General features: G+C 42.3%; 1 protein-coding gene across 7 annotated transcripts in view; it reads left to right on the plus strand.

The window, feature by feature from the left end:
* The window catches only part of PTPRT (protein tyrosine phosphatase receptor type T), a 1,030,325-nt gene that overhangs the window by 867,256 nt on the left and 135,626 nt on the right, over positions 1 to 27,443 (plus strand). For 5 of the 7 annotated variants that reach the window (XM_075901347.1, XM_075901348.1, XM_075901351.1 and 2 more), the window contains one exon: positions 9,346 to 9,375. The exons of the other annotated variants lie outside the window; for them this stretch is intronic. In XM_075901347.1, the coding sequence (XP_075757462.1) occupies positions 9,346 to 9,375 (30 nt within the window). The remainder of the gene's footprint in view (positions 1 to 9,345; positions 9,376 to 27,443) is intronic. 7 annotated transcript variants of the gene reach the window in all.

Consider the following 27,443-nt stretch of genomic DNA (forward strand, 5'->3'; position numbering starts at 1 on the left):
ATCTTTTCAATTCAGATTTCAACATCCTCCCCCATTGGCTCTCCTGGCCCCCTACCAACACCCACTACCTACCTGAGTTTAACCCTTTAGTCACTGAATGCTAGCCAGCACTCCTCCTATCCTTCGCAAATGGCCACTCATTATTGGCAGGGGTGTGTGGACTATGGATGTAAAAGGGTAACTGGTTAACCTGCAGGACCACTACAGGACTTCATAATTAAAATTCAGAAAAATGGGGGCAGGAACAGAAGGTGAGACCAAGAACTGAAGCTGCTACTGGGAGGGAAACTGGACATTGATGTGGGGGAAATTTGGAGTGACTGGCCAAGAACACTGGGACAAGGAACCAGGGAGGAGAAGTACCATTCATTTTATGAATATGTATCATCCTTCTCTCTAATATTACTTCTATAAAGATGGCAGATATACAGGAGTGGCCTGAGGCCGGCTGCGGCAGCTGGCGCCCCAGGCAGAAGGCGCGATTGGCGCCCCCGCCTGCACAGCCGTCAATGGCTGTAACATAATCATGGGGCGCCCCAGCACCCTGTGATGTCATCATCGGGCGCCTGGGCCAGCAGCGCCTTAGGCAACTGCCTAGTTTGCCTAGGCTCACGGGCCACCCTTGCAGATATATATGGCTTTATCTAGTCCCAAAGAAACAAGAACAATAGGATGCGCTCAGTTTCAGCTGACTGACTTTCACTATCAAATGGTTAGGCCAACATAACTAGTGGTCTGACCCTGACTCCTTCCACTTCCATCTCTGGAATTAGATGTTTTGCAGTAAGAAGTATGGATTTAGTATTGCAAAAAGCACTAAAAGCTGGTTCAAGTTAGTCACCATGTTTCAATGACCGGAATTAAGTAGTTAACACATCGGCTGTACTAGATATTTTAAAGGAAATCTTTACTGCATTAGATTGGGCTTTACAGAGAGTTATTCTAGTGATATACTCAGTAGGTAAGGAGACAGAGCAAATAACACATGGAGGATCCCCTGCATGTGAACAAAAATGAAAGGCAGGCACCTCTTTGGATTCCGGTGCTTTTTTGTAGTCTGAGAAACTTTAAGATATTCTCCACCTTTCCTAGACTGTGACTTTAGAGAGATTCTCTGTGATATCTTTTTTTAAAAAGAGTGTTGGGGAGTCTTAGTACTGTGCCAGCCCCAAGCATGCAATAATCATGAATCAGGCCTTCAAAAATCATTATGTGGGCTTAAAACTAATGGGTCTTTTTAAAAAAATCTGTCTTTGGATTTATGTGCCATTAGGGTTCATGTTTCCAAGGTTTTCTCTGCAACCCTGCGGGCTGGAAAACTTTTTTTTTTAAATGAAAGGTAAAAGTCTCATGAAATTGCACTTCAGAAGCTGGGACTTCAAGAAAAATACAAAATATGCTAACAATGAAAATCACTAGAATTGGCAACACTGTCAGAGAATCTTGATACTTGAAGTTCACATTTTTGAATATGCCTTCTGGTTTTTGATGATGTGAATTCTCACTTCTTAAAACCCTCTTCATAAGAAATAAGACCAGCCACACTGGGTCAGACTAATAGTCCATCTTGCCCAGGATCCTGTTTCTAGCATTGGCTTGGACTAGCTTTTCAAGAGCAGTTTACAGAGTAGGACAAGTATTGAATGATCCATCCCTTTCTTCTCTTCCCAGCTTCTGGCAGTCAGAAACTTGGGGTTGCCCTAAGTAGTGGTTGCATCCCTGACTGTCTTGGCTATTGGCCACTGATAAACCTATCTTCCATGAACTTATTTAGTTCTGTTTTTAACCCATTTATACTTTTGGCCATCACAACATCTCATGGCAATGAATTCCAGAGATCAGTTGTGTATTATGTGAAAAAGTATTTCCTCTTGTTAGTATTAAACCTGCTGCCTATTATTTTCATTGGATGATCCCTGGATTTTGTAATGTGGTAAAGAGTAAATAAGCCATCTCTATTTGCTCTTTTCACATTATACATGATTTAATACATTTCCATTATATCCACCTTAATCATGTCTTTTCTAAGTGGAACAACCCTAATCTTTTACATTTTGTTGTTGTTGTTTCACATGCTTGATCATCTTTGTTGCCCTTCTCTGACCTTTTTCCAGTTCACTACTGCTTATAGAGATGGGGCATCCAGAACTGGATACAGTATTTAAACTGTGGGCACACTGTGGATTTATGTAGTGGCAATATGATATAATAGTACACGGTATTCTTGTAGCATTTACTGCTTAACACAGATCTCTGAAAACTTCAGAACTATCCACAGTAACTCAAATAACTCTTACCTGAACAGTAACAACTAATTTAGGTCCCTTCACTATATATGTGTAGATGAGATTCCGCCCCCCCCCCCCCGCCCTCGGAGTGCATTTCTTTGCACTTACCAATGTTGAATTTCTTGTGACATTTTGTGGCCAAAACATTCAATTTCGTGAGATGCCCTATAACTCTTTGGACTGAATTATCTTGAATAATTTTGTATCACCTGCAAATTTTTCTACTCACTATTCACTCCCTTTTCCAGATCATTAATGAATACTTAACAGCACAAGTTCCATTACAAGTCCTTGAGAGACCCTGCTGTTTCTCTCTTTGCATTGTGACTGCTTAAGTCCTATCTTTGTTTTCTCTTTTAACCAGTTCCAAGATATCTTTCCCTGTGATCCCATTACTGCTTAGTTTTCTCAAGAACCCCTGCTAAGGGATCTTCTCACAGGCTTTTCGTAAATCCAAGTTCACTGTGTCAATTGGATTCACCCTCAAAGAATTCTAGTAGCTTGGTGAAGCGTGACTTCCCTCTAGAGAAGCCAGGCTGACTTTTTCCCGAATAAATCATGCTTGTGTCTGATAATTCATTTGCCTTTGATATGAAGTTAAAATGAGCTCTGAATCTTATGAAACTCAGTGAAAATGGCTACATTTCACTTGACTTATGGGCAAAATCATGTGGATCCCAGAATTTCATGTGATTTCATTATGACGCCATAAATGAGGCCGGATGTGCTTAGCTATGCATTCCAGAGTCTCTCAAAAGGTTTGGAAACCTTTGGGATTCTGGTCTGCATTTCAAGTTTGTAATAAGACCCATTGAGGCAAAATGTGTAATTTCAGTGTAATCATTTTGCACGTCTGTAATCAGTTTTGCTTCCCTTGAGGAAATCGCTTTGTAGACAGCAAATTGTACATGAGTAAGAAAATGAAGCAGGTCATATCTGCAACAAGAAAAGGAATACCAAATGCATGTGTGATGATTTGCCCAGTCTCTGAGCACCAGGTATTGTGACTGCCTACACAAAATGTGTAATTGTATATAGAAAATATGACTAATTAACCGTGTATATGCCCAACTACTAGATTTCCATGTGAAGTCATGGTAATTGTATGTGCAGATTGAACATTCAATCGTCTTTAATATCACAACTCTACATATGGAAGGTATGTCCCAATATTTATAAGATTCAGAGGGGTAGCTGAGTTAGTCTAACAGGAAAAACTTACAAAACAACAAATAGTCTGGTAGCATCTTAAAGACTAACAAAACATGTAGATGGTATCATGAGCTTTCGTGGGCAACCCACTTCAGAAGACTGGAATATTATAGACTCATAGACTTTAAGGTCAGAAGGGACCATTATGATCATCTAGTCTGACCCCCTGCACAATGCAGACCACAGAATCTCACCCACCCACTCCTAGAATAATCCTCTCACCTATATCTCAGATATTGAAGCCTTCAAATAGTTTGAAGACCCCAAGATGCAGAGAATCCTCCAGCTGTGATCTGTGCCCCATGCTACAGAGGAAGGCGAAAAACTTCCAGGGCCTCTGCCAATCTACCCTGGAGGAAAATTCCTTCCCGTCCCCAAATATGGCGATCAGCTAAACCCTGAGCATGTGGGCAAGACTCACCAGCCAGACACCCAGAAAGTTCTCTAGTAACTCCTATCATCCCTCCATTGAGCTATTTACCACTGATAATGGTCAATTAGTTACCAAGATCATGTTATCTCATCAAACCATCCCCTTCATAATCCCATCTAGTTTAATCTTGAAGCCAGATAGATCTTTTGCCCCCACTAATTCCCTTGGAAGGCCGTTCCAGAACCTCATTCCTTTAATGGTTAGAAACCTTCGTCTAATCTCAAGTCTAAACTTCCTACTAGCCAGCTTATATCCATTTGTTCTTGTGTCCACATTTGTATTAAACTTAAATAATTCCTCTCCATCCCTGGTATTTATCCCTCTAATATATTTAAAGAGAGCAATCATGTCTCCCCTCAGCCTTCTTTTGGTTAAGGTAAACAAGCCAAGCTCCTTGAGTCTCCTTTCATAAGACAGGTTTTCCATTCCTCAAATCATCCTAGTGGCCCTTCTTTGTACCTGTTCCAGTTTGAATTCATCCTTCTTAAACATGGGAGACCAGATCTGCACACAGTATTCCAAATGGCATCTCACCAATAGCTTGTATAATGGAAGTCCAGATCCAAGAATAAATAAGGGAAGGGAAGAAGGAGGGAAAAAAAGAGAGAGAAAAGGAGGGGGGAAAAGAGAGAGAGAGACAGTGAGTAGATGGTTCAAGTAGTTACAAGAGGGTGATAAGAACAATTAGCACTTCCATTGGTTGGTTAAGTCATTAGGATGTGGAAGGTAGTGTGTGAGCCAGCCGCTGTCCCTGTTCATATCATTTGCATAAGAATTAAACTTCAAGAAGTTAAGTTCCAGTCCTTCCCTGTGTATTTGGCTTGTGGAATTGGCCTGAAACAAAAAGGTGACTTGGAGATCCGTTAATGAGTGTCCAGGCAGATTAAAGTGTTTTCCAACAGGTTCTTGTATATTGCCTTTTCAGATATATAATTAGTGTCCTTTAATTCTTTCCTGCAGAGACGGTCTAGTTTGGCCAGTATACATGGCAGTGGGACATTGTTGGCATTTGATGACATAGATCACATTAGTGAATGTACAGTTAAATGAGCCTGGATGATTATGATGGAGGTGTATTGTGTGGTAACTGTAAAGAATTTGTTTGAGGTTAGGGGGTTGTCTGTAGGTGAGGCCTGGCTTTTCCCCAAGGTCTCTGAAAATGAGGGGTCATTTTCCAGGATAGGTGGTAGATTGCTGATTATGCATTGGAGGGGTTTAAGTTGTAGACTGTAGGTAATGACAAGTGTAATTCTGTTGTTTTTTCTTTGGGGCCTGTCTTGAAGTAATTTATGTCTGGGTACTTTTTTGGCTCTGTCAATCTGTTTTTTCATTTCTCCAGGTGGGTATTTCATTTTTAGGAATGCTCTATACAGATCATTTAGGCGTTTGTCTGTGGGATTGGAGCAAATCCAGTTGTATCTTAGGGCTTAGCTGTGTACAATCGATTAAGAAATGTGTCTGGGATGGAAGTTAGAGGCATGTGTAGTGGTCGGTAGGTTTCTGGTATAAGATGGTGGAAAATTGTCCATCATTTAATTGTACTGTAGTATCAAGGAAGTGAATCTGTTGTGTGGAGTGATCCAGGCTGAGGAAGATGGTGGGGTGGAAGTTGTTGAAATCGCTCTGGAATTCTTCATGCGTCTATTTCCCATGGCTCCATATGATAAAGATGTCATCAATATAGCGTAAATAGAGTAAGGATGCTGGGGTCAAGAGCTGAGGAAAGGTCAGCCATAAAGATGTTGACATATTGTGGTGCCATGCAGGTGCCCGTGGCCGTGCCACTGACTTCAAGATACAAATTGTCTCCGAATCAGAAGTAGTTGTGGGTGAGGACAAAGTCACAGAGCTCTGTAACCAGGTGTGCAGAGGTGTTATCGGGGATCATGTTCCTGATAGCCTGTAATCCGTCTTCATGTGGAATGTTGGTGTAAAGGGCTTCTATGCCCATGATATCCAGGATGGTGTTTTCAGGAAGATTACTGATGGTTTGTAGTTTCCTCAGGAAGTTGGTGGTGTCTCGAAGATAGGTAGGAGTGCTGGTAGTATAGGGTCTGAAGAGAGAGTCAATATCGACAGATAATCCTGCTGTAAGTGTCCCAATGGTTGAGATGATGGGTCGTCCGGGATTTCCAGGTTTGTATATCTTGAATAGCAGATAGAAAACTCCTTGTCGGGGAATAGGGGGGTGTTAGTGTACATTTGTTCCTGAGCAGCATCCAGGAACTTCATGAGCAGTTGTTTCAGGATTTTTTGGTATTCTTTAGTGGAATCACAAGAGAGAAGCTTGTAGAACCTGGTGTTGGTGAGTTGTCTGATTGCCTCCTGTTCATAACCTGTTCTGTTCATGATAACTACAGCACCCTTTTTGTCAGCCTCTTTGATTATGATGCTAGAATTGTTTTTGAGCCTGTGGATAGCATTGCATTCTGCATAACTGAAGTTATATGTTACTTGATGTTGTTTGCTGACAATGTCAGCTTGAGCACGTTTGCGGAAGCAGTCGATGTAGAAGTCAAAACTTTCATTATGACTGTTAGTAGGGGTCCACATAAAAGCCTTCCTCTTGTGGGATTGGAAGTGGGGGGGGGGTCATTTTGTTGTACATCGGAGTGTTGGAAATATTCCTTTAGGTGGAGGTGGTGAAAATAGGCTTCCAGATCTCCACAGAACTGAACCATGTTTGTAGGGGTAGTGGGGCAGAAGAAGAGTCCTCAATATAAGACAGATTCCTCTGCTGGGCTAAGAGAGTGGTTGAGTAAGTTGACAATGTTGCTAGGTGAGTTGAAAGTATCGGGAATGAGAGATCCTGAGGCATGTAGGAGTTTGTATAGTTTATTGTCCTTTTTCTTTTGAAGGAAGATGAAGTAATCCTTATAGGTGGTTTGTTGAATTTTAGGAAAGTCTGGAAAAGATGAAGTGTGTGTGGAAGCTTGGTTTTTTATGATAGTTTCTAATGTTGAGAGCTCTTCCTTGATTTTCTTCTGTTTGATGTATAGAATGCTGATAAGATGGTTCCTCAGTTTCTTTGCGAGAGTGTGGCATAAGTTCTGGCTCTAGTCTGTGGGATATGTAGATTGAGGTGGGTTTTTCACTCTCAGTCCCTTAGGTGTGTTGTTCATCTATGTGCACTTGGAAAGGAAAATGATGTCTGTTTGGATCTGTGCGAGTTTCTTTGTGTTGATGGATTTGCACTCCGTAGGGATGAATGCAGTGTCTTGTATGTTCAAAAGCTTCAGAGGGGTAGCTGAGTTAGTCTAACAGGAAAAACTTAAAAAACAACAAATAGTCTAGTAGCATCTTAAAGACTAACAAAACATGAAGATGCTATCACGAGCTTTCGTGGGCACAACCCACTTCTTCAGATGACTGGAGTATTAGAAGTCCAGATCCAATAATAAATAAGGGGAGGAGGAGGGAGGAGGAAAAAAGGAGGGTGAAAAAAAGAAAGAGAGAGAGAGAGAAAAGAGAGTGGGTAGATGGTTCAAGTAGTTACAAGAGACTGATAAGAACAATTATCACCTTATCTTATACAAATGGTATGAACAGGGACAACAGCTGGCTCGCACACTACCTCCCATGTCCTAATGGCTTAACCAACCAACCAAACAATGGAGGTGTTAATTGTTCCTATCAGCCTCTTATAGCTACTTGAACCATTTCAACCATTTGAACCCTTCTCCCCTATTTATTTTAGTTCTGGACATCCAACACTCTGGTCATCTGAAGAAACAGACTGTGCCCACGAAAGCTCATGATACCATCTACAGGTTTTGTTATCATTTAAAGTGTTACCAGACTATTTGTTGTTTTTTACATTTACTCACTGTCTCTCTCTCTCTTTCCCTCCCACTCCTTTTTCTCCCCTCCCCTCCCCCTAGTTATTTATTCTTGGATATGGACTCCTAATACTCTAGTCATCTGAAAAGTTGGTTGCGCCCACAAAAGCTCATGATACCATCTACATGTTTTGTTAGTTGTTAAGGTGCTACTAGACTATTTGTTGTTTTTTAAGTTTTTCCAATATTTATAGTGGACAAAACAACAAAGGTCAAGTTGTAGTAAGTTGCAGTTTGTGTTTTTTCCTCACTCTTTTCTGCCAAGACTCAGCCTGTCATGATGATCAGCATTCCATTTATGTGAAGGATCTCATATATGTATAACATTTGTTAGGCTCTACGGTGCCCACAGACTACAATTTTATATTACCATATGTTTCAGTACTTTTTGCCATTATCTTGTGGTGTACCCTATAATAAGAAGCTCTTTGCTTCTCTATTGTTCTACAGTGGGGAAAACTCCATGGCTGTGTCTAGACTGGCAAGTTTTTCTGCAAAATCATTTGATTTTGCGGAAAAACTTGCCAGCTGTCTACACTGGCCAGCTGTCTACACTGTCTACACTGGCCGCTTGAATTTCTGGAAAAGCACTGACGATCTAATGTAAAATCATCAGTGCTTTTCCAGAAATACTATGCTGCTCCCATTCGGGCAAAAGTCTTTTTCCGAAAGACTTATGCGCGCTAGGGCCAGTGTAGACAGCATAGTACTGTTTTCCGAAAAAAAGCCCCGATCGCGAAAATGGCGATCGGGGCTTTTTTGCAGAAAACCGCATCTAGATTGGCCATGGACACTTTTCCACAAAAAGTGCTTTTGCGGAAAAGCATCCTGCCAATCTAGACGTGCTTTTCCGAAAATGCTTTTAACGGAAAACTTTTCGGTTAAAAGCATTTTCGGAAATTCATGCCAGTCTAGACGTAGCCCATGTGTTATGCTACACATGTTTGACATATTTGTGACACAGTGTATCAAAATGTGCTGAATTTGTAATAGGAAATGCTTAACAAGCATCGACAGTTAATTAGTGACAGCACATTAATGAGTTAGGACCAACCCACCATCCTTTTTGTGATACCCGAATCAATGCACAATAAACTTGATTATTCAGTGCTTTGTCTATTCAGATAGGTAGGTATTCAAAGTATGCACAATATTTACTCATCATTCCATTCTGTTTCATATAATAATATTTAGCTTTTATATAATTCTTTTCATCCAAAGATCTCAACGTATTTTATTGAATTAAGTATATATCTTCATTCACATTTTTCAGTTGGGGAAACTAAGTCCCAGAAAGGTAAATTCAGTTGTCCAAGGGAACACAGCTAGTCAGCAGCAGAACTGGGAACAAAACCCAAATCTCCTGCATCTAAATCCAGCATGCTTTCCAGAGCACCATGCTGGTTCTCAGGAAAATCTTGGGGAAAGAAGCAAGTAAATCATTATGAGTGATGGCACTGAAAAACTGTGTACATTTCAAATAAAGATTTCATATAAGTCTAATTATGGCTTTTTTTTCTTCTCCCTCCCCCCTTTGGACATTTTCTTCATCTGACTGCCCACCAATGTTTAGAAGAAATGCTTATTCCTACTCCTATTACTTGTAAGTACCTAGCTGGAGATTATTTTTCTTCAGCATGTTCATTATAGTTGTATGGGGGAGGGACAGGTGTTATATATGGTTTTTTCCTTTATCATTTGCTTAAAGGACCTACATTTTTATTTCTTCAGTTTCATTCTATTTTTTTCATTGTTTCATGAATTGTACCCACACGTGTCCTCAGAACAAGTCAGTGTATGCAGAAATGTCAGTTTGAAATTGCAACTCTCCTAGTTGTAAATGAACAGTAATTGCATAGATTTCAGAGCATAGATTTCTGCATGTAACTCATAGATTTTACATGTACACAGGTGTAACTGAGAATAGAATTTGATCCAAAGCATTGGAAATTATAGTCATAAATTAAAGTGGACTAGGGGTTGCTTTACATTATAACTTCCAGCTAGTTTTAATCCTTACTACTGCCGTTCCTCTTGACCAGTTAAATTACTCATTTAGCTTACCTTTGGAAGGTGAGGAAAGTAAAAGTTGCACTGTTTTGCTGCTTTCACCTATTTATACACAATTTATGATCAACAGACACCACTGCCTGTGGATTTGCCCATGGTTTTCTATGAAAGTTGTACCCTTTTTCTCGAGACTATATATGACAGAAATTTGCCTATTTCATAAACTGAATTGTATGTGTTTAAAAATCTGTGGACCTTTTTTTGGGCCCTACTCTGACCCTTTTCATGGCTGGTCCATCATGTTGGCTTAAACAGCCAATTGACATTTACTCCACCAAAGGCACAGTATGGGTACGACGAGATCACAATCCTTATGCCACCCTTTGAAAAGGGAACATATTTACAGTCAGAAACAGAGAAAGTGACAAGCACAGCTTGTGGACCACAGGGTAGCTGGCACAATTTAGAGCAACCTCCAGGTTGCCCTAGCTTGCAGCAGGGGCAGAACCAGGCATCAGAAAGATGCAAAAGTGTCTTAGTTCCTGCCCCCTACCTTCAGATTTTCAGTTCTGGCAAACAGAGATTATATTTGAGGACTAAACCCCATGTAATAATGTATGGTTGGCAATGTGGTATGCAGGAGGTGGGAAGAGAACTGAGGCTTCCCTTATCTGCAGCTCAAATCTGACAAAAGTAGGAATAGTTTGATGCATCATATACTATTGAGTCAGCATAGACTGCTGTGTATAAGCTCCCTTTTAGAGGCTTCAACTTATGATTAAAAAAGTGAAATGACCAAAACATTGTCTGACTGTTGTTAATCACCATGATTATTTGAATAATGTACAGGCGACACTTTATAGAAAAAGGGAAAAGGCAGGTCTTTTTATGCCTCAAGGCTCATAAAGTTAAGTAATACATGGCTTCAAATTTCAAGTTAAAGCCCCATGAAAGGAAGAGTTTTGCCTGGGTACAGATTAGAGTCATAAAAGAAAAACAATTTGCTTAATACTAAGCCCAGCTACACACAAATCACACTACATGTTTGGTTACATTTAATATGAATTTCATATTTGGATCCCAAACTGACCAAGTTTCATCTGTTTCAGGGTTTTGTTGCCAATGTTCTGCACAGCTGTAATGGAGTTATGTGGGTTCCAAATAATTGCTTTGTTATGTGAATTTGAAAAAAGGGTAGCCCCATGATAAGGATAATCCTTGAATTCATTTCACTCTCCATACTCTAGTAAACCAGAGTTAAAACTTGGAACCTTCTTTCTTCCTGTATGTTGCAGAATATCTTGGTGCCCCAAACATGCAAATCTCTCTTGCAATTCCATAGCTCATTTTTAAAGCGAATACAATTGTTTTGATGCATTTTAATTTTTCTTTTTGGCAAATTATCCAATAACATGAAAGCAAGTGTTTGGGGGAATTAGGTATGGATTCCAGGTGGACAAAGACTGCCAGAAAGAATTGCATTTATTTGACTATTTTGCCTCTTGGACTGCTTACAAAGATAATAGTTTATTTTCAAGTTTAGAAAAAACAGCACTAATTTTATTTTTTAATGAAACTGGCTCCTTGTCAAGACCTTATATGCCAAGTTTTAACCCTGAAGCAAATTTGAATTGTATGAGTTATCACTCCTGAAAAATAGGTTTTCAAATAGATCTACTGACAGATTGTTAAGAACAACTGCATTGACTGTGCTTCTGTGCCAGACATTATTTGTGGCTTCCATTTCTCAAATTCACCTCTGTGCTTCTTGAAGTAATTCTTTTCTTTTTCTTTCAAATCATTTGCAGCCTTTCCTCAGCTGCCGAAGTTTCTTTTTGTGATGGGTCCGAATCTATAATCTACCTCATGTTAGGTAGAACTTCCTCACCAGTGTAGCCTCACTGAAGTCACTAAAACCATCCTTCTGAACAACTGATACTGTGAACTTTTGCAGAATTGGGCCATAAGTGTTAAAATAGCTATTGAAGCTACTTCTTCATAGCTACTTCTGGCCTCATATTCTAACAGATCTTATTACAGTCAACAGCTAAGGAATCTGATTCTGCAAGATGGCCAAATGCCCTCAATTCCCCCTGAAGCCAGTGATAGTTGAAGGTACTTTGCAAGAGGAGCTCTGTATGTCATAAAATAGGGTACTAATGAGCTGGGTGGGAAGAGTAACAATAAGAAGAAGTGGCACATTTATGAGGTTTCCTCTTTATGCATCTGAATAGTTTTACTCCTTATTTGTTGAGTGCTGTCTCTGTGCTCAATTGGGCACTTTGTGGTAAATTGAGATTTTTGTATGGCAACATTTCATAGAAATATCAGACAGAACAAGTGGAGTGGGTTACTACATTGTTCTAACAGGGCAGTCACATGTACTAGTTGTTAAACCAAAGCCTCAAATCTGAAGACCTGGATCTGTTCCACACTCTGCTCCTCTGTAGGTATGTCTACACTACCCCGCTAGTTCGAACTAGCGGGGTAATGTAGGCATACCGCATTTGCAAATGAAGCTCGGGATTTGAATTTCCTGGGCTTCATTTGCATAAGCGGGGAGCTGCCATTTTTAAAACCCCACTGGTTCGAACCCCGTGCAGCGCGCCTACACGGGGCTCGAACTAGGTAGTTCGAACTAGGTAGTTCCACGAGGTGTACCGGTAGTTCGGAATAGGAAGCCTAGTTCGAACTACGTAGTTCGAGCCCCGTGTAGCCGCGCTGCACGGGGTTCGAACCAGCGGGGTTTTAAAAATGGCGGCTCGCCGCTTATGCAAATGAAGCCCGGGAAATTCAAATCCCGGGCTTCATTTGCAAGTGCGGTATGCCTACATTACCCTCCTAGTTCGAACTAGGAGGGTAGTGTAGACATACCCTGGGTGATCTTGGAAGACTGACTTAATGTCAGTGTTTCTTTCTGTCAAATAATTAGTAATTATTGCCAATGCTTTCAGACCATTAGACATATTGTGCCCCAGCAATGGAATGTATTATTTGTGTGTTCTTAACTCTTCGTTAGGGGAAGCAAAGATTGAGAGTTGGGAACACTTGTTTTCTGGATGATTGAACCCTGGAGTTGCTACCCATATGATGCATGCAATATTTCAAAGGAATTTCTCTGGATTTATATCAGTATACATTATAATATTTTGTCTAAAGGTTCTTATAGTATTCCTAGCTCTGTCAGATTTCATATGTAATATTTTTTTCTGGTCTTGTTAAATACAGAGTGTACTATTGTGCTGTTTGTTCTTGAATATATACCATAATATATCTCAGAGGTGCCACGTGGCTTAGTTAACATTTAAGTAGAAGCTCTGTATTTTTTATGTTATTACTTTCTATAATTTAAGCTAAATAGTCTTAATATTGCATTAAAGTAGATTTTGCGTCTACTATCAGGTGCCTGTTTGACTCGTTTATTCATCATACAGTAGTTTTCATTGCATGAATCTTTTTAAAGGTTTTATTTATAGCCAAACTAGTGAATAAAAGTGTTTATTTGATTGTGTCTTCTTTCCAGTGACTGTGTTATCTTGGTACCTAGATAATAGCTGCAGGTTGAAATGTGGTCAGACTTTATATTTCTTGTGATAGATAGATAGATGTGTGTGATACTATTACCCAGATGGTGTACTTTCTTGTTTTCTCCAGGAAAAAGAAATTTGCATTTTCTGCTGATCCACAGAAAGTGCTGAGCACTTTCTGCTGGGGGCTGAGCACCTTGAACTCCCATTGTAACTGTTTTAATGTAGGGAAATAGTTGTTGCAATTGAGTGAGAATCCTTTTTTATGTAGTGATGCCATTGAAGTTATTAGGCTAAATTTTTACGAACAATTTTAAAATAATAGTGCTTACATATTGAATTTATTTCCAACTTCTGTGTGACGTGAAAAGAAGTAAAGCTGCAATTGTGTTTTTATACATATGTGTCTATAACATCACACACACCCATACATACCTCCAGGGATGCAGGGATGTGAGCTAAAGTTTTCAAGTGGAGCATATTAGATGATAAATGAACACCATATTTTTTTATCTTTCTCTTTGTAAATACTATTAGGGAGGCCAGTGACTAATGAAATTATTAGGAAATTTGGCCAAGAATCTGATGCAGCATTCGCAAATGACTGGTGAATATGTTCTTTAAAAAGAGCTAAACTCTGAGATTCTTCTGACATATGGCTTGTAATATAACAAATCGGTCTTGGCACCGCTGAGAGGGTCAGTTCAGGGCAAACTGCTCAAAACCAGGACTACTTACAGCCCAAGGCTGGGATCCTCCCTATAAGGCACCACCGAGTCACACAGAACATTTCAGCTGCCAGTCTGGCCAGCAGGAAGCCTCACAAGCAAAATCCCTTACACACCCCAGAGTTTCCTGTGCCCCAAACAGACATACACCTTATACAGGTAAGAGGCTATAAACCCACTCTCACCAACTCTGAACAGGTTCTTCCAGTCCCAAAGAACCAGGTATAATTTATACCCAGGTCAATGTATACCTTGTATCTTGCCCAAAAGATCACTCTGGCCCAATCCTTTAGAATCTAAAATCTAAAGGTTTATTAATAAAAGAAAGGAAAGGATGAGAGTGAGATTAAGGAGAATACATCACATACATCAATCAACAAGTTCTTGATGCAGGCTCTTAGCAGAAATGTAACAAACTGCCAACTTAAAAGTCTCTGGAGTACATCCTATGTTAGGATGGGTCAGCAAATCCTTCCCAGCCCTCTGTCCCTAGCAAGGATGCTTCTGTAATCAGGAGCAGGATTGAAGACAAGATGGAGATGTCCTCATGGTACTTTTATATTTCTGGTGCCTCCCAAACTGGAGCTGGTCACCTGATCAAGTGACCTGTCTCTGTCTTTCATGCAAGTAGCCATGATGTACTGGTGGTTCCAGACGCATTCCTCAGGGCTTTATTGGCAACCTTGAGAGCCTTTGTGTATGCAGCATTGCTAATTAGCATCACCAGTCATTGGATAACCATTCCTCACAATAGATGGTGGAGGCTCATTGCTCTCTCCCAGACTGGGAACATTCAAATACTAGTACAGAGCCTATATTCATAACTTTACATACAAAAATCATATTGTAGTAGCACCTAAAGCCAATGCTGGAGTTGAGATTTCCTGTGCCAGGCACTGCACTTTATGGACCAATAATGGGCAACCTAAGCTAGTGAGTGGACCTCACAGTGTCCCTCCTTCATCTCAGCAGGCTACAAGTGTGTTGTAACCAAGATGGTTTCCCAGGATAAGGTATCAAGTATCAGAGGGGTAGCGGTGTTAGTCTGAATCTGCAAAAGCGGCGAGGAGTCCTGTGGCACCTTATAGACTAATTGAAGTGTAGGAGCATAAGCTTTCGTGGGCAAAGACCCACTTTCGTGGGCAAAGACCCAGACATGCATCTGACAAAGTGGGTCTTTGCCCACGAAAGCTTATGCTCCTACACTTCAGTTAGTCTATAAGGTGCCACAGGACTCCTCGCCGCTTTTGCAGGATAAGGTAGTAGTTTTGCTGATTGAACTTGTGAACCTAGAATTTGTGGGGTGTGCCAATTGATCCATAGCAGCACTTTGATGGAATGCAGAGGAAGCACACAGCTCCTTTGACTGTGTGTAATTAGCACGCATCTCACTTTGTGTGCCTTTGCTTTACATGCATGTCACTTTAGTAATACCAGAAGGAAAAAAAACATGGACAGAAACCAGCAAAATATGACAGCCCTGTGGGTGAGCAACAATTAACAAAATGTCTTGTAGATCGCACATAGAACCCTGATGGGATTCAAGTAGCTCACCACTGATATGGGCACTATACAAATACACAATAATGACAGCTCCTATTCTGGAGAACTTATAAGCAAGTGGCAATTTGGCCTGAGGAAAGACTTAAGTGAGTTTTGAATAATGTGGGTTTCTCAAAAGCATGTAACTGGAGAATACTGCATATACAAGAAGAGCTTTTGTATATGAGTGTCATGGCTCAATTCCCCATCCTGGCACTTCGAGTGTCGATATGGGGGCCAGCTAGCAGAAAAAACTCTGTAAAAACCTGTCTCTGTAACTCCCAGAGACAAACTTGTCCAGTCTCAAGTTCCCTTGAGACCCAAAAAGAAAGATGATTGGATGCTGCTACCACTTGGAATCCCCTCCCTGAGGCAAAGCTCTCCCCCCTACACCAACCTCAGTTTTGCTTAGAGTTAGGAAAACAAACAGAGATAATTTGCAGAGAACAATGGGGCTCTGCTCCTCCCGGGTAATTTAGGCAGGTAGATTTAAGGACACAAAAATCAACCAATATCAACCAGTTAACCAAAACAAAAAGAAACCCCTTTTATTATTAAAACAAGACTACTGTTGCAAGCATAGAAAATGATTGAGTGTTAAAAGCCATGGAGTGAAACAGACTGAGAGAGACTGACTCCCTGAGCTGTAATCCTTAGTTACAAAAGAAAAAAAAACAATTAACCAGCTGGGACATGATTTCCAAAACCCCTAACAAGGAATACAATAAAAATCTGATGGACTATCTAAACTTTTCCCTAAGTTTAGATAGGGAACTTTTGTGGCTGGTCTGTACTAGCTGACTCTGGAAGAGCTTCCTCTTTAATAGGGGGAGGGCATAACCCCCTCACAAAGATCTGCAAAATTGGAATTTAGTCCCACCAACACTTATTACTGGGCATGGTGCTTTATTTCAGCGGGGTGCCTCATGCTACTTACACATTTCAGTGAATTCAAGAAGTTCTGGGAAGTTCCATCTCTCCTGCTACCTGGGGAAAAACTGCTCTGACCCAAAACAAAGAAAGAAAAAAAACCCTCTATCAGTTTTAAATTCCTTATTTGCATTTCATTTGCTCAGTGCCCAAAGCCCCCTCCCTCAGGTGCATCTCCAGAGTTGCTTAACCCTTTCCTCACTCTCAAAGTAATTTAGATTCTCCTAGACAATAATCTAGGGCAAATATTATCTCTGTTCTGTGTTTGCAAAACAATTTATACAATATACTTCTAGACTTGGTCTCTGGGCCAATCCATAATATTATATATTGTAAATATGAATAATTTTATAATTAAATTTGTGTAAATACTGCAATACGTTGTGTCCTGTTTATTGTGTAGTGTGCATACAAATACCTAAGTTAATTCATATCATGTGACCTTTTGAAGAGTTTTCTGATATTGGTATTTTAAAATTTTTAATTATCCAATTTTTGCACTGAGGAAGGCAATTTATGTTTTAAAAGGTCTTTTTTTTTTTTTTTTTTTTGGTGGTGGGGAGAAGGTTGAGTAATCCTAAAACTTGGATTTGTGTGCATAGACTGAGTAGTTAGACGTTGAGCGTAGAACCTTTAAACTAGACATCAGTATACATGTGCTAGTGCCATTTTTATGTGAAGTTTCCACCTTTGAGGTGCATAGATCACCACCATGCAAAATTGCCACAAGAACTTATAGGAGATTGAGTCTTGAGACCACATGTTAGGTTGCTTCCCTTCTCTGGAACTGGTAGAGTCCTTCCCCCGCTCACGGTGTTTCAGAGTCTCCCAAAACAAAACAAAACAAAAGGGCTGTGTCTACACTGGCCACTTATTCCAGAAAATCAGCCGCTTTTCCGGAATAACTTGCCAGCTGTCTACACTGGCCCCTTGAATTTCCGGAAAAGCACTGAAGATCTACAGTAAGAAATCAGCCGCTTTTCCGGAAATACTATGCTGCTCCCGCTCGGGCAAAAGTCCTTTTTCCAGAAAACTGTTCCGGAAAAGGGACAGTGTAGACAGCACAGTAATGTTTTCCGCGAAAAAGCCCCGATCGCAAAAATGATGATCGGGGCTTTTTTGTGGAAAAGCGCGTCTAGATTGGCCACGGACGCTTTTCCGAAAAAAGTGCTTTTCCGGAAAAGCATCCTGCCAATGTAGACGCACTTTTTCCGGAAATATTTATAATGGAAAACTGTTCTGTTTTAAGCATTTCCGGAAAAGGGTGCCAGTGTAGACGTAGCCCTTAAGATCTTTCCTCCTCCTTGAGGACAGGGAGGATCAAAAGGAAAGAAGGTGCTCAGATTCTTGGGCATTCTCTTCGTCACCTGTTTGGGTCCTGTCTTAGGCCTTTTAGTGTCCTGCTCAAGGTTGGAATCTTTAGACCACCTCATCCCTTTTGGTATCCTCCATTCTGTGCCTGGTTCAGGCAGTCTCCAGGGCAGAATTTTCCATGGCTGTCTCTCTCTTCAATGATCCTACCTTGTAGGCAGCTGAATCGGAAGCACAGTAGTCTTTTGCTGATTGCTGTCACTTTCTGTGGCATCTTTTCTTTTTTTAAGTTTCTTCCCTCCTACAGTCGTGGCTGGTCTGTACTAGCTGACCCTGGAAGAGCTTCCTCTTTAATAGGGGGAGGGCATAACCCCCTCACAAAGTTCTGCAAAATTGGAATTTAGTCCCACCAACACTTATTACTGGGCATGGTGCTTTACTTCAGTGGGGTGCCTCATGCTAATAAGCACAGCTTACTAGTACTTTCCATGGTTTGTTTTTTAAACTGGAAATCCTGTGACAAAAATTTTCCTGTGGTATTTCAGCATTTGCATTTGTAAACTTTACCAGAACCTCTGAACAATGGGAAAACCAAACTAACCCCACTTCAGTATTCAGTTTGACTCTGGATGAAGACTAACAGGGAAGTTCTTGGTTTCCTGGAACCAGCTGGACCATCCCTACTGTCCATCCATTTTGTTTGGGGCAAATAATTTAGTTCTGTGGAGTAGTTCCACCATTGGAAAAGGTTCAGAAAAGAGCAACAAAAATGATTAGGGGTTTGGAGCAGGTCCATATGAAGAAAGATTAAAAAGAATTGGACTTTTCAGCTTAGAAAAGAGGAGGCTAACGGGGAGGAGTATGATAGAGGTCTATAAAATCATGACTGGTATAGAAATAGTGAATAAGGAAAAGTTACTTACTTGCTCAAAAACCAAAGAACTAGGGATTACCAAATGAAATTAATAGGCAGCAGGTTTAAAACAAACAAAAGGAAGATTAGCTTCACTCAGCACACAGTCAACCTGTGGAACTCCTTGCCAGAGGATGCAGTGAAGGCAAGAACTTTAACAGGCTTTAAAAAGAGCTTGATAGATTTGTGGAGGTTAGGGCCATCAATGGCTATTAGCCAGAGATAGGTAGGAATAGTGTCCCTAGTCTCTGGAGGTGGGTGACAGGGGAGGGATCACATGAGGATTACCTGTTGTGATCCCTCCCTCTGAAGTGGCATTGGCCACTGTTGAAAGACAGGCTACTAAGTTAGATGGACCTTTGGTCTGACCCAGTATGGCCGCTGTTATGGTCTTATGAGCATTGTTCCAATCACATCTCCCCATCATGTACAGAGCCCACACATATGGCTTGTCTTATATTTTTTAAATAAGTCCTCTCTCCTCAGCCTGAAAGAGCAGCCTGATAACTGCCTTTGTGGATACTTGTTTTCTTCTTCGAACAGTTCCCTTGCACTTAAAAGTAAAGCAGCCATTAATTCCTCTTTATTGACACTTTGACATTTCAATCACTTCATCACATGTTGATTGTATCAGTCTTTTCCTCTAACTATTTGTCCCGTAATTTTTTTCCCTTTGCAGTTGCATACTGCATGAGACAAAAAGCTTCCCCTCAAAGTCTAGTGCAGACTGTGCAGTTTGATGGGTGGTCAAATATTGGAATAAATTGCCAAGGGAGGTGGTGGAATCTCCCTCTCTGGAGATATTTAAGAACAGGTTAGATAGACATCTGTCAGGGATGGTGTAGACGGAGCTTGGTCCTGCCTTGAGGATGGGAGGCTGGACTCAATGACCTCTTGAGGTCCCTTCCGGTCCTATTATTCTATGATTCTATGATGCTTGTTACACAGTTTTGACAGTCTGTAGTATACCCATGATTGATGCATGAGTGGGTGCGTGGATGGGAGCTGGTCAGTGAAGAGAACAGGAGCTTTTCAAGCAATCTGTATTTAGCATCAGAGCATTTTCAGATAAACACTGTAATGACTGCAAAGACATCTCAACGTACTGGCAGACAAACCATTACCCAGCTGTTGTTTAAGTTACATCCCTCACACTTTCACTTGTGCTGGAATCATGTGATGTTTTGTAATTCTTTTATTTGTTGACTTTTGTGGATAGAGCTAACATTCAAAAGGATCTTCAGAAATTGGAGAACTGGGTTATAGACACGGCTTCAGCTTCCCCAGCCCCAGAGCATGGGGAGTGAGGAGGGTATGCAATCCCAACCTCCCCACCCTGGAGGGTGTGCAGCTCCAGTGTTCTGGGTCTGGAGAACAGGGAGCAGGCGGTGCATGATTCCAGTCTCCCTGGCCAAGAGCATGAGAAGGGCAGGTGCTGGGGGCAGCAACACTTTGCCTCCAGTAGGCGTTCTGGTGGCAGAGCATGGGCGAGGCCAGCCTGGCAGTTTGAGAAGGCAGTGACTTCCTTTGCTTAACATACCAGCAACCCATGAAAGGCAGACATAAAAAAAAGAATGGAGAAAAAGTGTGTTCTCTTGCCCCAGAGAGCTGGACAAGAGGCAATGGACTCAAGCTACTGTATAGCAGATTTAGACTAAATCATGGGAAAAACTTCTAATGTAGGGTTGGCTTGATATGTCATGGAAGCTCTTCCCCAGGGGTTTTCAAAAGGAGGCTGGACAACTATCTGTCTGGGATAGGTTAGACTGAACAAATCCTGCATCTTGGCAGAGGGTTACAATAAGTGACCCTACTTCTTCAAGTAGTGTCCCCGTGGGTGCTCCACTGTATGTGTCAGGCTCGACCTGGCGCCACAAATCAGAGATTCATCAGCAGTAGTCCATCTGGACTGTGCATGTGTTTTAGGCACCTCGTGCCATTCGCACCATTTGTGAGCACGCGGTACAGCTCCCGCCAGTTCCTCCTAACCAGCCACGATTGTAGATGGAGTGAAGCTTTCTCCTCAGATCCTGAAGAGAAGAAGAAAGAAAGATATATTAGCTTACTTAGTTGTTACCGTTCTTCTTGCATAGTTCAATAGTTAATAGTTGTAATTGTTATAGTTAGAATAGTCTTTGTTTAAAAAAAAAATGCTTCAGCATCAATTCTGCCATTACACGATGATGCCAGGATCTCATGGATTCAAGAAACATGCAACATGTCGGGAGTCTATGCCCACTTTGGATGGGCACTCTTGATGTATAAAATGCGTCGGCCAAGGTCACATCCCTCAAAAATGCTCGCACTGGTCTAAACTTATGGCGCAAGCCAGGCGGGATAGAGAAATGAGGCTCAAAATGCTGCTTTTCAAGAAAGCACTGCAGCCCAACGAGCCTGACCCTTTCCCGCTCACTGAGTCTTCGGAAACTGCTAGATATCAGCCTGCTCTGACTACCCCAAGAAAAAGATCTCCTTCCCTCCGTTCACCATCTAGGCGGGTTAGTCAGGGGAACAAGCCAGGCCCTGAGACGCAAAAGATGGGCTGTAGTACATCGGCACTGAGTCCGGCCCTTCTGAGGGAACTGGTACCGGTGGTCACAGCAGCATCTAGATCTGAGTCAGCGTCAGCAGCGGCACCGAGGATACAGCTGCTGAGGTCGGCACTATCAACATCAGTGCCAGCAACTATATTGGAACCGAGTAGCCTGTCGGCACTGTCACAGCCGGCACCAATACCAGCACCGGCACCAGCACTGGCACCAGTTCAGCCAGCACCGATAGCATCACATCAGGCTGTATCTTCCCAACAGCCCTCGCACGTACCTCAAAAGCTCAGCGCAAGTCTAGTAGTCATCACTCCCTCTCCTAGCCCAGAACCCTTTTCTCCAGAGCCACCATTTCCGGTCTCTGTTCATTCAATGCATACTTGGGAAATGCCACACCACTGTCACTTGTCACCATGCTACACTCAGTCACCACAATGCTATCATCAGCATCTACCATCGTGTTCTCCATGGCACTCAAGAGTCAGATTGCGTTCGTCCAGATCACCTACACTCTCAACTTGCTCTCACTATCGCCATAGGAGTAGGAGCAGATACTCCCCAGACTCATGTTACTATGGTCGACACTACCGTCACTACTATGACCAGCATTACTCTTATCCAGTGCAACGACCCTCTTCAAGGTCACCACATTACCATCAGCGACATGCATCACGTGACACTGCCAGCTTGCCCACTCCCTCTGGCACAAGACCCCCCCCCCCCCCCATGCCTACTGGGGATGTACCACTGCCTACCCACCTGCCTGACCTTGATGATAGGCAAGCATCCAACCGGGAGTAGCCACAAGGGGCCTTCCCAATGGATCAGTCATCATCTTCCCCAGATGATGCCATTTTTCTGGGAAACTCCTCTCCTATCGATGACGCTTTGTGATTTCAGGAGCTTTTTAAGCATGTGGCTGAAACCCAAGAGGTTCAGATTACACAAATACAACAGAAACAACATCGCCTGCTCAAGAGCCTCCAGTCCTCTCAAAAGGCCAGCTCTACTGCTGGATGAGGCAATCCTTGAAGTCACCGATGACATCTGTCAGACACCTACTTCCACCCTTGCAACAAACAAAAGGACAGATAAGATATATTTTATCCATTCTAAAGGGATGGAATTTTTATTTACACATCCACAGCCCAATTCACTTGTGGTGGAAACGGCACATCAGAGGGTAAAGCCCCACAATATAAGAACACGGTGAATGACAAAGAGAGCAAACGCCTAAACTTATTCGGCAGAAAAGTGTATTAATCTGCCATGCTAGCTTTGAGAATAGCGAATTACACAGCCCTTCTTGCTAATCACAACTTCAATAACTATATGAAGTTCGATAACTTTTAGAACATCTGCCTGACACTAAACGTCAAATCCTATGATTGGTGGTACAGGAAGGTTATACCGCCTGTCGGACAGCGCTGCAGATTGCTCCAGACATTGCCAATACAGCCACACGAACAACTGCCACTTCCATGGTGATGTGTAGAGCTTCCTGGCTTCAGCTGGCCACAGTCCCGAAGGACTTACAGTCGAAAGTAGAAGACAAAGACAAACTTTGAAAGATGAACTTTGTTTGCCGAGCAGATGGATCAGGTGCTCCTCTCTCGTAAAGATTCCAGAACGAAGCTTAGAATGCTCGGAATATATATGCCACCTTATCGTCATAAACGAAATACACCTTATAATCGACCGAGACAATTCTCATATGCGACCTCGCATTACAGACAGTACAACCAATAATGACCTAGGCAACAACCACAAACGCGCAAGGCTTCTAACCAACATAATACCCGGCAGCAGGTTTGACATGCTGGTCGGGGGACTCCAGACCATTCCTTTATCAGTTCAGTCACAAGAGTCAATGAAGCTGTTTCACCATCGTCTGAGATCATACCAACACCGATGGTCTGCAATTACCACTGATCAATGGGTGCACGAGCTAGTAGTATCAGACTATATGATCCCTTTTACCATGCTTCCCACCCTCCCTGTCCCTCTTCAGGGACCCCTCTCACAATGTTCTTCTAAAGGAAGAGGTTCTATGTCTCCTTGCAATTGGGGCAGTAGAAGGAGTGCCCGAACAGTTCAGGGACAGGGGATTTTACTCCCATTACTTTCTTACCAAGAAAAAATCAGAGGGATGGAGACCAATTTTGGACTTTCATCAACTCAATCGCTATCTGCGAAAGCACAAATTCAAGATGGTGACACTAGCTTCCATTATTTGAGCACTTGAAACCGGGGATTGGTTTGCGTCCCTCGACCTACAGGACACCTACTTTCATGTGACCATCCATCCTGTCCACAGACGTTTTCTAAGATTTGTAGTAGGCACAGAACATTTCCAGTACAGAGATTTATCCTTCGGACTCTCCTTAGCACCCAGGATGTTCTCAAAAACTATAGTAGTAGTTGAGGCCTACCTTCATCACCAGGGGATCATGGTATTTTTGTACTTAGACGATTGCCTGATCAAGGCACCGTCTTTCAAGCAGGCAGCACACACTATCTCTACAATGAAGGCAGTGTTCCAGACCCTTGGTCTCATAATCAATTTTATGAAGTCTTCAATGACACCACAACAATCCCTCGAGTTCATTGGCGCATGACTGGATTCCATAACTGCCAGGACATACCTTCCTTTAAACAGATTTCACGCTATTCAGGACCTCATACAAATTCTTTCTACCAGCCCCAAGACTCCCATACTTACATGCTTCCAACTCATGGGACACGTGGCGGCTACCACGTACGTAGTAGTGCACGCAAGATGACACCTCAATATTGAGTGGCCTCAATATATTTACCAAGCAACCGAGATGTACACAGGACAGTTCCCATTCCCATTCATGTTCAGGACTCCTTAACATGGTGGAACTCCCCTACCAACATGCTAGCCAGTGTTCCTTTTCAGCGTCCACAACCCACTATACAAATCACAACAGATGCATTGCTGCTGGGATGGGGAGCTCATATCTGACACTCCCAAGTTCAAGGTCAATGGACCTCTCAGGAGTCTCTCCAACACATCAGTGTCCTGGAGTTAAGAGCAGTAGTCAAAGTGTGCAAACACTTTCTAGACACTATCCACGGTCAGACCCTCCAAATTCTCATGGACAATATAACCAAGGTTTACTACATCAATCAACAAGGGGGAGCCCGGTCACATTCCCTATGTGCGGAAGCAACATGGTTATGGAACTGGTGCATTTGTCACAATATCACCATCATCACGACATACCTTCCGGGCAAGGACAGTGTCATTGCCGGTGCCCTCAGCAGACATTTTATCCCACAATACGAATGGGAGCTGCACCACGAAGTGTCACAACAACTCTTCCGACAATGGGGATATCCCAGTATAGACCTGTTTGAAACACAACACAACACAACGCGAAGTGTCACTTGTATTGTTCCAGGGCAGGCATCGGACTGGGATCTCTCAGAGATACCTTCCTGATGGACTGGAGCCATCACCTGCTATATACCTTTCCACTGATTCTTTCTTACAGAAAATAGTCCCGGAGAATGCCACAGTGATACTCGTGGCCCTTTCTGGCCTCATCAGATGTGACTTCCTTTCCTCTTCCAGATGGCCATTTGTGCTCCATATCACTTACCCAAACTATACAACCTATTAACTCAACAAGAGGCAGCGTGATCCATCCACAACTCGCCCACATGCACCTTACAACATGGCTCATAGTTGGTTCCAACAAGCAGAAGCCACTTGCTCACAGGAAGTTAAACATGTCCCAATACACAGTAGACAAGCCACTACATGAGCTACTTACCTACACAAATGGTGTCGTTTTCAGTCCTGGTGTTTGGTTACTAACCGCGATCCTTTTTTGCTCCCCATTCAATGTATCTACGCCCTTCACCTGAAATGTTCGGGTCTAGCGGTATCTTCCATCAAAGTCCACCTGGTGGCAAATTCTGCTTTTCGACAACTGACTGAGGGCTATTCAGTATTTGCCCACCCACTGACTAAGAGATTTATTAAGGGATTGTCAAACTTATATCCATCACATATGAAACCCCCAGATCCGTGGAACTTGGAGTTAGTGTTGGTTGCTCTAACACACCCCTCCTTTGAGGTCTTGGCAACTTGTGATTTGGCCACCTTAATGATGAAGGTTACATTTTTGCTAGCAATAACCTCAGTGTGCAGGGTAGGAGAGCTTGTGGCCCTCTCAGCCTCACCGCCATATACATTGTTTACGGACCGGGGAGTGATACTGTATCCCCATCCATCCTTCTTACCAAAGATAAATTCAGAGTTCCACCTTAACGAACTGATAATCCTTCCTATATTCTAACCTAAACCACATTCTTCTAACCATGAAGCTCAGCTACACACTCTAGATGTCTGCCGCACTTTAGCTTTTTACATAGATAGAACTCGCATGTTCCATAAGTCTCAACAACTCCTGGTGTCCATGGCTGAGTGCTCCAAATGCCAACCTTTCTCAGCTCAGTGCATACCAAAGCTCATCGTTGCCTGCATTGTATGATGCTACTCACTGCAGAGCAAGCCGCTTCCATGTATACCTAGTGCCCATTCCACCATGGTGATGGCAGCCTCCACAGCTTTTCTTAAGGGCATTGCTTTATGGGACATTTGCTGAGCAGCTATATGGTCATTGAACTTTACCTTCGCAAAGCACTATGCTACGCTTAACATCCCTATAGGTGACTCTGCAGTGGCCTCTGCAGTCCTGTCAATGTCAGAGATCTTCGCTCCGAATCCCACCTCCATAGAACAGGCTACTGCTATGAAGACACCTACAGTGGAGCACCCACGGAGACACTACTCGAAGAAGAAGAGAAGGCTACTCACCTTGTGCAGTAACGACAGTTCTTCGAGATGTGCATCCCCATGGGTGCTCCACAACCTGCCCTCTCCCTTCTTTGGAGTCTCTTCTGTCTTTGTGTGTTTCAGATATTCTCCACTTAGGAGGAACTGGCATGAGCCACCATTTGTTCACAATGGTACAAACAGCACGAGGCGCCTAACGCACATGCACAGTCCGGCTGGACTACTGCTGACAAATCTCCAATCTGTGGCGCCGGGACGAGCCTGACACCTACAGTGGAGCACCCACAGGGACACACATCTCGAAGAACCATCGTTACTGCACGAGGTGAGTAACCTCTTTCAGTCCCTTGTGACTCTCTGTGATTCTAATTGCAATGATAGTGAGGATTGACAAGTTCTATTCCTAAGCTAATGTTTTGTCCAGATACAGAACCAAGGAAGAAGAGGAGGTGGCAAAAAGAAGTCCCTGGAAAGCTTAGCTCCAATATCTTCTAGAGAGAATATCTTCCTCTTCTTTCCATCTCATCATGTGCTCTGTGAATTTTTGAGCTCTTGATAGAGAGGAAAGGTCTGTGAACACTTGAAAGAGTAAAACACCAGATTGTCCAATTCTGTGAGACTTCCCTGCACCCACACCCATGTATCCTTTTCAGTGAATCCTCCCAGTATGCATGTATCCTAATTTGCCGTTTCTGGGCTTCGCATGAGGAGAAGCTGCCATTTGTTTGTTCTGTTTCTGTTACTTGAGCTAGTTGGAGAACATTAAATATATACCACCATTTTTTTTTAATTGCTCAAGCCAGCATTTTGTGGCCGTTTGTGACTACTGCATGACAACGTAGAAATGCTTTACAGGCTTCTATCAGTATTCCTTTGAGACCCTGGTTTGCATTCTGCACAGACCATTCAGGAACACTTGTTCATTCACTGAAAAGGAAAACAAGTTTGCTGGTTCCAACCCTTTGTAGCTTATTGGCCTATCTCAAAAGACATTTAGCACTGGGACTTCTAAGCATTTATTGCCAAGAATACTTTAATCTGGGTTTAAGAAGACATTCTTGTCCTTGTTGATTCACCATTTTTAAACATCAATAATGGGAATCAGTAATGGTTTGCCTCAGCAGTCCAGTGCTTGTGATTAAGAATGGATATGTTTGGGATTAGTGTTTCCCACTGAGAAATCATAGTTCCTGTTGCCAAACACCTCATATAGTCATGCTTTGTTATTAACAAATCCAAAGCATTAATGTAACTCCATACATTAATGTTAATGTTGCTACAGATAAAGTAAACAGAAATAAGTTCACATGCTCACACACCACAGTTGTAAATC

This window comes from Pelodiscus sinensis, chromosome 18 (assembly GCF_049634645.1).
Source record: "Pelodiscus sinensis isolate JC-2024 chromosome 18, ASM4963464v1, whole genome shotgun sequence".
Taxonomy (NCBI): domain Eukaryota; kingdom Metazoa; phylum Chordata; order Testudines; family Trionychidae; genus Pelodiscus; species Pelodiscus sinensis.